Here is a 12,418-nt window from a genome sequence, read left to right as displayed (position 1 = left end):
CCTGACTGTCACCTAAACTGGAGAGGAGAGGAGTCACATTCCTCCTGACTGTCACCTAAACTGGAGAGGAGAGGAGTCACATTCCCCCTGACTGTCACCTAAACTGGAGAGGAGAGGAGTCACATTCCTCCTGACTGTCACCTAAACTGGAGAGGAGAGGAGTCACATTCCCCCTGACTGTCACCTAAACTGGAGAGGAGTCACATTCCCCCTGACTGTCACCTAAACTGGAGAGGAGAGGAGTCACATTCCCCCTGACTGTCACCTAAACTGGAGAGGAGTCACATTCCCCCTGACTGTCACCTAAACTGGAGAGGAGAGGAGTCACATTCCCCCTGACTGTCACCTAAACTGGAGAGGAGTCACATTCCCCCTGACTGTCACCTAAACTGGAGAGGAGTCACATTCCCCCTGACTGTCACCTAAACTGGAGAGGAGAGGAGTCACATTCCCCCTGACTGTCACCTAAACTGGAGAGGAGAGGAGTCACATTCCCCCTGACTGTCACCTAAACTGGAGAGGAGAGGAGTCACATTCCCCCTGACTGTCACCTAAACTGGAGAGGAGTCACATTCCCCCTGACTGTCACCTAAACTGGAGAGGAGTCACATTCCCCCTGACTGTCACCTAAACTGGAGAGGAGAGGAGTCACATTCCCCCTGACTGTCACCTAAACTGGAGAGGAGTCACATTCCCCCTGACTGTCACCTAAACTGGAGAGGAGAGGAGTCACATTCCCCCTGACTGTCACCTAAACTGGAGAGGAGTCACATTCCCCCTGACTGTCACCTAAACTGGAGAGGAGAGGAGTCACATTCCCCCTGACTGTCACCTAAACTGGAGAGGAGAGGAGTCACATTCCCCCTGACTGTCACCTAAACTGGAGAGGAGAGGAGTCACATTCCCCCTGACTGTCACCTAAACTGGAGAGGAGTCACATTCCCCCTGACTGTCACCTAAACTGGAGAGGAGTCACATTCCCCCTGACTGTCACCTAAACTGGAGAGGAGTCACATTCCCCCTGACTGTCACCTAAACTGGAGAGGAGTCACATTCCTCCTGACTGTCACCTAAACTGGAGAGGAGAGGAGTCACATTCCCCCTGACTGTCACCTAAACTGGAGAGGAGTCACATTCCCCCTGACTGTCACCTAAACTGGAGAGGAGTCACATTCCCCCTGACTGTCACCTAAACTGGAGAGGAGTCAATTCCCCCTGACTGTCACCTAAACTGGAGAGGAGTCACATTCCCCCTGACTGTCACCTAAACTGGAGAGGAGAGGAGTCACATTCCCCCTGACTGTCACCTAAACTGGAGAGGAGAGGAGTCACATTCCTCCTGACTGTCACCTAAACTGGAGAGGAGAGGAGTCACATTCCCCCTGACTGTCACCTAAACTGGAGAGGAGTCACATTCCCCCTGACTGTCACCTAAACTGGAGAGGAGAGGAGTCACATTCCCCCTGCCTGTCACCTAAACTGGAGAGGAGTCACATTCCTCCTGACTGTCACCTAAACTGGAGAGGAGTCACATTCCTCCTGACTGTCACCTAAACTGGAGAGGAGAGGAGTCACATTCCCCCTGACTGTCACCTAAACTGGAGAGGAGAGGAGTCACATTCCCCCTGACTGTCACCTAAACTGGAGAGGAGAGGAGTCACATTCCTCCTGACTGTCACCTAAACTGGAGAGGAGAGGAGTCACATTCCCCCTGACTGTCACCTAAACTGGAGAGGAGAGGAGTCACATTCCTCCTGACTGTCACCTAAACTGGAGAGGAGAGGAGTCACATTCCCCCTGACTGTCACCTAAACTGGAGAGGAGAGGAGTCACATTCCCCCTGACTGTCACCTAAACTGGAGAGGAGAGGAGTCACATTCCCCCTGACTGTCACCTAAACTGGAGAGGAGAGGAGTCACATTCCCCCTGACTGTCACCTAAACTGGAGAGGAGTCACATTCCCCCTGACTGTCACCTAAACTGGAGAGGAGTCACATTCCCCCTGACTGTCACCTAAACTGGAGAGGAGAGGAGTCACATTCCCCCTGACTGTCACCTAAACTGGAGAGGAGAGGAGTCACATTCCTCCTGACTGTCACCTAAACTGGAGAGGAGAGGAGTCACATTCCCCCTGACTGTCACCTAAACTGGAGAGGAGAGGAGTCACATTCCCCCTGACTGTCACCTAAACTGGAGAGGAGAGGAGTCACATTCCCCCTGACTGTCACCTAAACTGGAGAGGAGAGGAGTCACATTCCTCCTGACTGTCACCTAAACTGGAGAGGAGAGGAGTCACATTCCCCCTGACTGTCACCTAAACTGGAGAGGAGTCACATTCCCCCTGACTGTCACCTAAACTGGAGAGGAGAGGAGTCACATTCCCCCTGCCTGTCACCTAAACTGGAGAGGAGTCACATTCCTCCTGACTGTCACCTAAACTGGAGAGGAGAGGAGTCACATTCCTCCTGACTGTCACCTAAACTGGAGAGGAGAGGAGTCACATTCCCCCTGACTGTCACCTAAACTGGAGAGGAGAGGAGTCACATTCCTCCTGACTGTCACCTAAACTGGAGAGGAGTCACATTCCCCCTGACTGTCACCTAAACTGGAGAGGAGTCACATTCCTCCTGACTGTCACCTAAACTGGAGAGGAGAGGAGTCACATTCCCCCTGACTGTCACCTAAACTGGAGAGGAGAGGAGTCACATTCCCCCTGCCTGTCACCTAAACTGGAGAGGAGAGGAGTCACATTCCCCCTGCCTGTCACCTAAACTGGAGAGGAGTCACATTCCTCCTGACTGTCACCTAAACTGGAGAGGAGAGGAGTCACATTCCTCCTGACTGTCACCTAAACTGGAGAGGAGAGGAGTCACATTCCCCCTGACTGTCACCTAAACTGGAGAGGAGAGGAGTCACATTCCTCCTGACTGTCACCTAAACTGGAGAGGAGTCACATTCCCCCTGACTGTCACCTAAACTGGAGAGGAGTCACATTCCTCCTGACTGTCACCTAAACTGGAGAGGAGAGGAGTCACATTCCCCCTGCCTGTCACCTAAACTGGAGAGGAGTCACATTCCTCCTGACTGTCACCTAAACTGGAGAGGAGTCACATTCCTCCTGACTGTCACCTAAACTGGAGAGGAGAGGAGTCACATTCCCCCTGACTGTCACCTAAACTGGAGAGGAGAGGAGTCACATTCCCCCTGACTGTCACCTAAACTGGAGAGGAGAGGAGTCACATTCCCCCTGCCTGTCACCTAAACTGGAGAGGAGAGGAGTCACATTCCTCCTGACTGTCACCTAAACTGGAGAGGAGAGGAGTCACATTCCCCCTGACTGTCACCTAAACTGGAGAGGAGAGGAGTCACATTCCTCCTGACTGTCACCTAAACTGGAGAGGAGAGGAGTCACATTCCCCCTGACTGTCACCTAAACTAAAAGATATCTCTGCCCCTCAGATTCCACTGTCTCCCCCGCTAACTCTCCCCCTCCACTGCTCTCTTTCCCGTCCTGAAAGATATCACCCTCTTTGACTCCCCTCTCTGTATCTCTCTCCCTGAACCCCTGTCCAGGCGTAAAGGCTCGATGAGGTGACACACCGCTATCCATCAATATTTTAGGAGGAGGAGACGGAGGGGGTTGATATCTGTCTCTCCCTCCCCCTCTGACTCCCCTCTAAACCCCTGTCCAGGCGTAAGGGCTCGATGAGGCGAGCCATGAGGGGATGACCTTTGCACTCTTAGAAAATAAAGGGTTCCAAAAGGATTCTTCGGCTGTCCCCATAGGAGAACGCGTTTTGGTTCCAGGTAGAACTCTTTTTGGTTCCAGGTAGAACTCTTTTTGGTTCCAGGTAGAACTCTTTTTGGTTCCAGGTAGAACTCTTTTTGGTTCCAGGTAGAACTCTTTTTGGTTCCAGGTAGAACCCTCTCTGGAACCAAAAAGGGTTCTTCAAAGGGTTCTCCTATGGGGACAGCCAAAGAACCCTTTTAGTTCCTAGATAGCACCTTTTTTTCTAAGAGTGTGGCCGACCACCACTAGCAGAAGACAAGACTAATATGGTCAAATAAACAAATACCCAGCAGCCACTTGGAGGATCCCTGGCCCCTGCTCTCTTCTCTTCATCTCCTCCTTAAATAGATGTTTGGGAGCTCTCTCTCTCTTCTCTCTCTCTCTCTCTCGCTCAGAATATATCTGCTGCTCTCCCTCTATGTTCTCCCTCCCTCTCAGATCTCTCTCTCAGAGCTCTCTCTCAGATATCTCCCTCTATCTCTCTCTCTCCACTCAGAGTAAAGGCCGTGAGAGGTTACTATAAACATGGGCTCATATTCACATCCCTCCCTCCCTCCTTCCCACCCTACCTCCCTCTCAGAAGGCCATGACACAGTAAGCCTGACCAATCTGTAGTCCTTTAAAACTAACTAAAAGCACTGACAGCAGGTCTGTGAGGTCAGGTGTCCATGCAGCCCAGCGTATAACAACACAAGTTGTACAACGCGTGGGTCTAATCCTGGACGCTGATTGGTTAAAACCACATTCCACCCGGTGGTAAATCTATGATATTAAAATGCCTACCTACTTTGTTCCATCTGACTGCTGCAATCCACTGTCTCATCAGCCCAGCCAGGCAATTTATAAAACTTCATGTCCACTATAAAAAGCATCTAGACATGATCTCACGTTTCTTTCAACAGCGGAGATTTGTATAAACCTTGCTGTCTGTCTCTCTGATGTTTGCAAAATGTTTTCAATATTGAAATTCGATATCCAGCTGTCCCGGTGGTAATGAACACGTCGGGGTCGGGAGTTGGGATGAGACAGACAGGCAGGCAGTATTCTCAGACCGTCGAAATCATGAATCAGCATCATTTTTATGGATCTATATACAAATGAATGTCATAGAAAACGGGTCTAATGAAATGCAGCTGTTTTCCATGTCTTTCCAGCTTCAGCTTGAAGTGATTGCGTTTAGCTGTGTTGTTGGCTAGCTCCTCTGAACAACAGGGTCCTGATGAGAGAACACATGGTCTACGCCAGGTGAAATCACCTCATTAGCTCATTGTTATGGATGTATCCAAATAAATGTGTGTGTGTGTGTGTTTTTGTGTGTGTAATTTTGTGTGTGTGTGTGTGTGTGTGTGTGTGTGTGTGTGTGTGTGTGTGTGTGTGTGTGTGTGTGTGTGTGTGTGTGTGTGTGTGTGCACATTGAGCTCACAGAAAATAAAAAGAACGGAATGGAATTCAGATAATTGAACCTACGTCGGTCAATTAGTTGTTTAGGACACCACATACCAACAGGACACCACTAGCTAACAGGACACCACATACCAACAGGACACCACTAGCTAACAGGGCACCACTAGCTAACAGGACACCACTAGCTAACAGGGCACCACTAGCTAACAGGGCACCACATGCTAACAGGACACCACATACCAACAGGGCACCACATGCTAACAGGACACCACATACCAACAGGACACCACTAGCTAACAGGACACCACTAGCTAACAGGGCACCACTAGCTAACAGGGCACCACTAGCTAACAGGGCACCACTAGCTAACAGGGCACCACTAGCTAACAGGGCACCACATGCTAACAGGACACCACATAGCAACAGGACACCACTAGCTAACAGGGCACCACTAGCTAACAGGACACCACTAGCTAACAGGACACCACTAGCTAACAGGGCACCACTAGCTAACAGGGCACCACTAGCTAACAGGGCACCACTAGCTAACAGGGCACCACATGCTAACAGGACACCACATAGCAACAGGACACCACTAGCTAACAGGACACCACTAGCTAACAGGACACCACTAGCTAACAGGACACCACTAGCTAACAGGACACCACATACCAACAGGACACCACATACCAACAGGACACCACTAGCTAACAGGACACCACTAGCTAACAGGACACCACTAGCTAACAGGGCACCACTAGCTAACAGGACACCACATACCAACAGGACACCACTAGCTAACAGGACACCACTAGCTAACAGGGCACCACTAGCTAACAGGACACCACATACCAACAGGACACCACTAGCTAACAGGACACCACTAGCTAACAGGGCACCACTAGCTAACAGGGCACCACTAGCTAACAGGACACCACTAGCTAACAGGACACCACTAGCTAACAGGACACCACTAGCTAACAGGACACCACTAGCTAACAGGACACCACTAGCTAACAGGACACCACTAGCTAACAGGGCACCACTAGCTAACAGGACACCACATACCAACAGGACACCACTAGCTAACAGGACACCACTAGCTAACAGGACACCACTAGCTAACAGGGCACCACTAGCTAACAGGGCACCACTAGCTAACAGGGCACCACTAGCTAACAGGGCACCACTAGCTAACAGGGCACCACTAGCTAACAGGGCACCACTAGCTAACAGGACACCACTAGCTAACAGGGCACCACTAGCTAACAGGGCACCACTAGCTAACAGGACACCACTAGCTAACAGGGCACCACTAGCTAACAGGGCACCACTAGCTAACAGGACACCACTAGCTAACAGGGCACCACTATCTAACAGGACACCACTAGCTAACAGGGCACCACTAGCTAACAGGGCACCACTAGCTAACAGGGCACCACTAGCTAACAGGACACCACATGCTAACAGGGCACCACTAGCTAACAGGGCACCACTAGCTAACAGGACACCACTAGCTAACAGGGCACCACTAGCTAACAGGGCACCACTAGCTAACAGGGCACCACTAGCTAACAGGACACCACTAGCTAACAGGGCACCACTAGCTAACAGGGCACCACTAGCTAACAGGGCACCACTAGCTAACAGGGCACCACATACCAACAGGGCACCACTAGCTAACAGGGCACCACTAGCTAACAGGACACCACTAGCTAACAGGACACCACTAGCTAACAGGACACCACTAGCTAACAGGGCACCACTAGCTAACAGGACACCACTAGCTAACAGGACACCACTAGCTAACAGGGCACCACTAGCTAACAGGGCACCACTAGCTAACAGGGCACCACTAGCTAACAGGGCACCACTAGCTAACAGGGCACCACTAGCTAACAGGGCACCACTAGCTAACAGGGCACCACTAGCTAACAGGACACCACTAGCTAACAGGACACCACTAGCTAACAGGACACCACTAGCTAACAGGACACCACTAGCTAACAGGACACCACTAGCTAACAGGACACTACATACCACCAGGACACCACTCGTTAACAGGACACCACTAGCTAACAGGGCACCACTAGCTAACAGGACACCACTAGCTAACAGGACACCACTAGCTAACAGGACACTACATACCACCAGGACACCACTAGCTAACAGGACACCACTAGCTAACAGGACACCACTAGCTAACAGGACACTACATACCACCAGGACACCACTAGCTAACAGGGCACCACTAGCTAACAGGACACCACTAGCTAACAGGGCACCACTAGCTAACAGGGCACCACTAGCTAACAGGGCACCACTAGCTAACAGGGCACCACTAGCTAACAGGGCACCACAAACTAACAGGACACCACTAGCTAACAGGACACCACATACCAACAGGGCACCACTAGCTAACAGGACACCACTAGCTACAACAGAATCCAGCCAGATGTTTAGACAGCTACATGTCAGAAATGTGGTACTGCTCTTAGCGACTTCCTACACACACACGCACACAAACCATCACGCACGCACACACACACACACACACACACACACACACACACACACGAGTGATCTGGTATTATAGGAGCTCTGAGCAACTTACTGTGGAGGAGGCAGGCTTGGATTGTAACAGCACTGTGTGTGTGTGTGTGTGTGTGTGTGTGTGTGTGTGTGTGTGTGTGTGTGTGTGTGTGTGTGTGTGTGAGACACAACATAGGATGCTGGCCGGGCTGCACAGTTCTCTAGTATGTGGGGTTTCCAGGTTGAAAATAGGCCTCTCCATGAGAGGAGAGGAGAGGTGAAAGAAGAGGAAAAGAGAGGGAAGAGGGGGAGATGAGGAGAGGAGGGGAGAGGGGGAAGAGGAGGAGAGGGGGGAAGGGTAGAAGGGGAGAGGGGGAAGAGGAGGACAGGAGTGGGGAAGAGGAGGGGAGAGGGGGAAGAGGAGGAGAGGGGGGAAGAGTAGAAGGGGAGAGGGGGCGGGGAGAGGGGGAGATGAGAGGGGAAAGAGGAGGAGAGCAGGGAAGTGGAAGAGAGAGGGATGAGGGGGAGAGGAGAGGGGAGGGGGAAGAGGAGGACAGGACTGGGGAAGAGGAGGGGAAGAGGGGGAAGAGGGGAAGGGGAGAGGGGGAAGAGAAGAAGAGGAGGGGAGGGGTTCTCTGTGGGATGGGTAGTAAGGGAAGGGGGGGTTCTCTGTGGGATGGGTAGTAACGGAAGGGGGGGTTCTCTGTGGGATGGGCAGTAAGGGAAGGGGGGGTTCTCTGTGGGATGGGCAGTAAGGGAAGGGGGGGTTCTCTGTGGGATGGGCAGTAAGGGAAGGGGGGTTCTCTGTGGGATGGTAGTAAGGGAAGGGGGGTTCTCTGTGGGATGGTAGTAAGGGAAGGGGGGTTCTCTGTAGGATGGTAGTAAGGGAAGGGGGGTTCTCTGTAGGATGGTAGTAAGAGAAGGGGGGTTCTCTGTGGGATGGTAGTAAGGGAAGGGGGGTTCTCTGTAGGATGGTAGTAAGGGAAGGGGGGTTCTCTGTAGGATGGTAGTAAGGGAAGGGGGGTTCTCTGTAGGATGGTAGTAAGGGAAGGGGGGTTCTCTGTAGGATGGTAGTAAGGGAAGGCAGTGATGGGGTGGACCAGAGTTTATTTACGTGGCATACTAAACACCTATGATTGCAAAGTGAGTGAAAATGCGTAAACACACAGGTAATGTTAACACACAGGCATCATTACACCAAGAGAAAAGTGGTACAAGGCTGGATTCAGTATTGGGTTGATGTGTTATACAAATACCACGTGTAGCCTAATAAAGTCCCATGCATCACATAAACGGTAAACAGACAGACAGATGGGTGGATAAACGTCATTTACGTCGGTTATAGCCTAGCATACAAACATATCGTATTTATTTTTCTAATGATAATATCTAATATCTAATAATTTATTCTTCTTCTTATTATTATTGTTATTATATTATAATTATATTATCTAATGATATTATCCTCAAATCCTGGAACTTCAACTCTGCAATGTTTAGTGGAAGTGTCACCTGTTGCGCTGTTTTGAAGAGACATTCTCTTAGCGCATATACCAATATCTCATACAGAGTGTTTACAAGCTATACTTATTTTAAATGGCAAACATTAGGCTAGTCATGACAACAACAACAAAAAAATGGATTTATAGAATTCGTTGTTACGGTAAATGACAGTTGTTCACGTCACTGCACAGCTCGTAAAAGAAGTGTCAAGAGGATGAACTTTAACTCACCAACTGCGCTCGGTTCCAGAACGGATATAAACAGGGAAGCTATCGTGCCCCAGCAAAGTAAGGAAAATCCACGTCGCTCCATGACAGTAAATATATTGTCCACAGTTGTTCATTAAAAATGTTTCCCGCTTCTATACAAAGTTTAATAAAGAGAAAGCTTTGTGGAAGTCAAGAACGCAGCGTTGAAAAGTTTGTGAGCCGCGCTTTTACGAGAGGCAGGCTCTCTTCACCAAACACCGTTCTCCAGCGCAGCTGTAGACTCACTGCTGAAGAATCTCTGTGTGAATGCTGAGGGCACACTACGCCGAGTCAGAGCATGGACGTGGGTTTTCTGTCGCGAAACAGGAAATCTTTTCAGAGGCAGGACTTTTTCCCCTCTCTCTCTCTCTCTCTCTCGCTCTCTCTCTCGCTCTCTCCCTCCCTCGCTCTGCGGAGTTTTACTCAAACCTGTAATTATGCGCCAAACATTGAGAGCGGGCCTACGCAAACTGATAATACGATTATGTTTGAGTAAACAAACATGGGGCGAGACATGATCTGCCATAACATAACAACATTATATATGATACAACGTTTTGGATTAAACATGTTTGATACATTATCCTACTACACTACTACCTATAATAATGTTATTATAATGTATCCATGTGTGATAATTACATTGTAATGATTATCTGGCAGTACTTTGATATCACTTTTTTTTTTGGAGGAGAGAGAGTCAGAAAGAGAGAGTCAGGAAGAGAGAGTCAGGAAGAGAGAGAGTCAGGAAGAGAGGGGAAGAGAGAGAGAGAGAGAGAGAGAGAGCAAGAGAGAGAGAGAGCAAAAGAGAGAGAGAGAAAGTATGGTATGTCTAAAATCAGTGCAGAGATTCAGACAGAGACATAGTGACATTATTTCTGTCCAGTTGTTGGTGAGAGAGAGTGATTGCGCAAGAGGGAGCAGAGAGAGAGAGACAGACAGAGACAGACAGAGAGACAGACAGGCAGACAGACAGACAGACAGACAGACAAAGACAGGCAGGCAGACAGACAGACAGACAGACAGACAGACAGACAGACAGACAGACAGACAGACAGACAGACAGACAGACAGACAGACAGACAGACAGAGAGACTACCACTTCTTCAAAGACAGGTCTGAACATGCTCTCCTTTGAAACGTTTTGGAAGAAGCCAGGCCGAGCTACCTCCTACCATCATATCTACCACACTGGCCACCTCCACTATATATCCTACCATCACATCTACCATACTGGCCACCTCCACTATAGTTCCTACCATCATATCTACCATACTGGCCACCCCCACAATACTCCTACCATCACATCTACCATACTGGTCACCTCCACTATATCTCCTACCATCATATCTACCATACTGGCCACCTCCACTATATCTCCTACCATCACATCTACCATACTGGCCACCTCCACTATATCTCCTACCATCACATCTACCATACTGGCCACCTCCACTAAATCTCCTACCATCATATCTACCATACTGGCCACCTCCACTATATCTCCTACCATCATATCTACCATACTGGCCACCTCCACTATATCTCCTACCATCATATCTACCATACTGGTCACCTCCACTATATCTCCTACCATCATATCTACCATACTGGTCACCTCCACTATAACTCCTACCATCATATCTACCATACTGTCCACCTCCACTATATCTCCTACCATCATATCCACCATACTGGCCACCTCCACTATATATCCTACCATCATATCTACCATACTGGCCACCTCCACAATATCTCCTACCATCTATCTACCATACTGGTCACCTCCACTATAGATCCTACCATCATATCTACCATACTGGCCACCTCCACTATATTTCCTACCATTATATCTACAGTCTTACTCTGGACCTAGTTTTGTCCCATGGAATAAATGTTGGGGATCTTAATGTTTTTCCTCATAATCCTAGACAATCGGACCACCATTTTATTACGTTTGCAATCGCAACAAATAATCTGCTCAGACCCTAACCAAGGAGCATCAAAAGTCGTGCTATAAATTCTCAGACAATGTCACGTCCTGACCATAGTAAGATGTTATTTTCTATGGTAGAGTAGGTCAGGGCGTGACAGGGGGTGTTTTTCTATGTTTTGTATTTCTATGTTCATGTTCTAGTTTTGTATTTCTATGTTGGTTTGGTTTGGGATGATCTCCAATTAGAGGCAGCTGGTCGTCGTTGTCTCTAATTGGAGATCATACTTAAGTAGGGATTTTTTTCCACCTGGGTTTGTGGGAGATTAATAGTGAGCTGTGTATGTTTCACCTCTGCGTCACGGTTTGTTGTTTTTGTCTTTCAGTTTATTTATGTATTGCATAGTTTCACAGTGTAAATAAAATGTGGAACGACACACGCTGCACCTTGGTCCTCTTCTCCTTTCGACAGCCGTGACAGAATCTCCCACCACATAAGGATCAAGCAGTGTGCCCGGGAGGAGATGGCATCCTGGCCTCTGGAGGTGTTGGAGGAAAGAATAGACTGGACTTGGGAGCAGGTATTGGATAAATACAACAGCCTGCTGGAGAAGCAGGTGGAGGCAGCGAGGGAGTCACGGCAACGACGGAAGCCCGAGAGGCAGCCCCCCCCCAAAGCATTGGGGGGGGCACACGGGGAGATTGGCAGAGTCAAGGTTGGAGACCTGAGCCAACTCCCCGAGCTTACCGTGGGGAGCAAGTGAAGAAGCAAGCACCGTGTTATGCGGTGATGCGCTCTGTGTCGCCAGTGCGCATTCACAGTCCGGTGCGATCTGTATCCGCGCCCCGCGTTTGCCGGGCGAAATTAAGCATCCAGCCAGGACGGGTTGTGCAATCTCTACACTCGAGATCTCCAGTGCGCCTCCATGGTCCAGTATATCCTGTGCCTGCCCCACGTACCCGGCCTCCAGTGAGTCTATCCAGCCTGGTACGCCCTGTTCCTGCTCC

General features: G+C 49.6%; 1 protein-coding gene across 1 annotated transcript in view; it reads right to left on the bottom strand.

Annotated features, from left to right (window-relative positions):
• LOC123743223 (TGF-beta receptor type-2) overlaps positions 1 to 9,789 on the bottom strand; it is a 64,713-nt gene extending 54,924 nt beyond the window's left edge. Inside the window, exon 1 of the mRNA XM_082968528.1 lies at positions 9,460 to 9,789. Coding sequence (XP_082824654.1) covers positions 9,460 to 9,541 — 82 coding nt within the window. The 5' untranslated portion in view covers positions 9,542 to 9,789. The remainder of the gene's footprint in view (positions 1 to 9,459) is intronic.
• Positions 9,790 to 12,418: the final 2,629 nt, after the last annotated feature.

Source organism: Salmo salar, chromosome 02, assembly GCF_965601325.2.
Source record: "Salmo salar chromosome 02, fSalSal1, whole genome shotgun sequence".
NCBI lineage: Eukaryota > Metazoa > Chordata > Actinopteri > Salmoniformes > Salmonidae > Salmo > Salmo salar.
The sequence above is the reverse complement of the archived record's forward strand: the minus strand, read 5'-3'. Positions and strand labels throughout refer to the sequence as shown.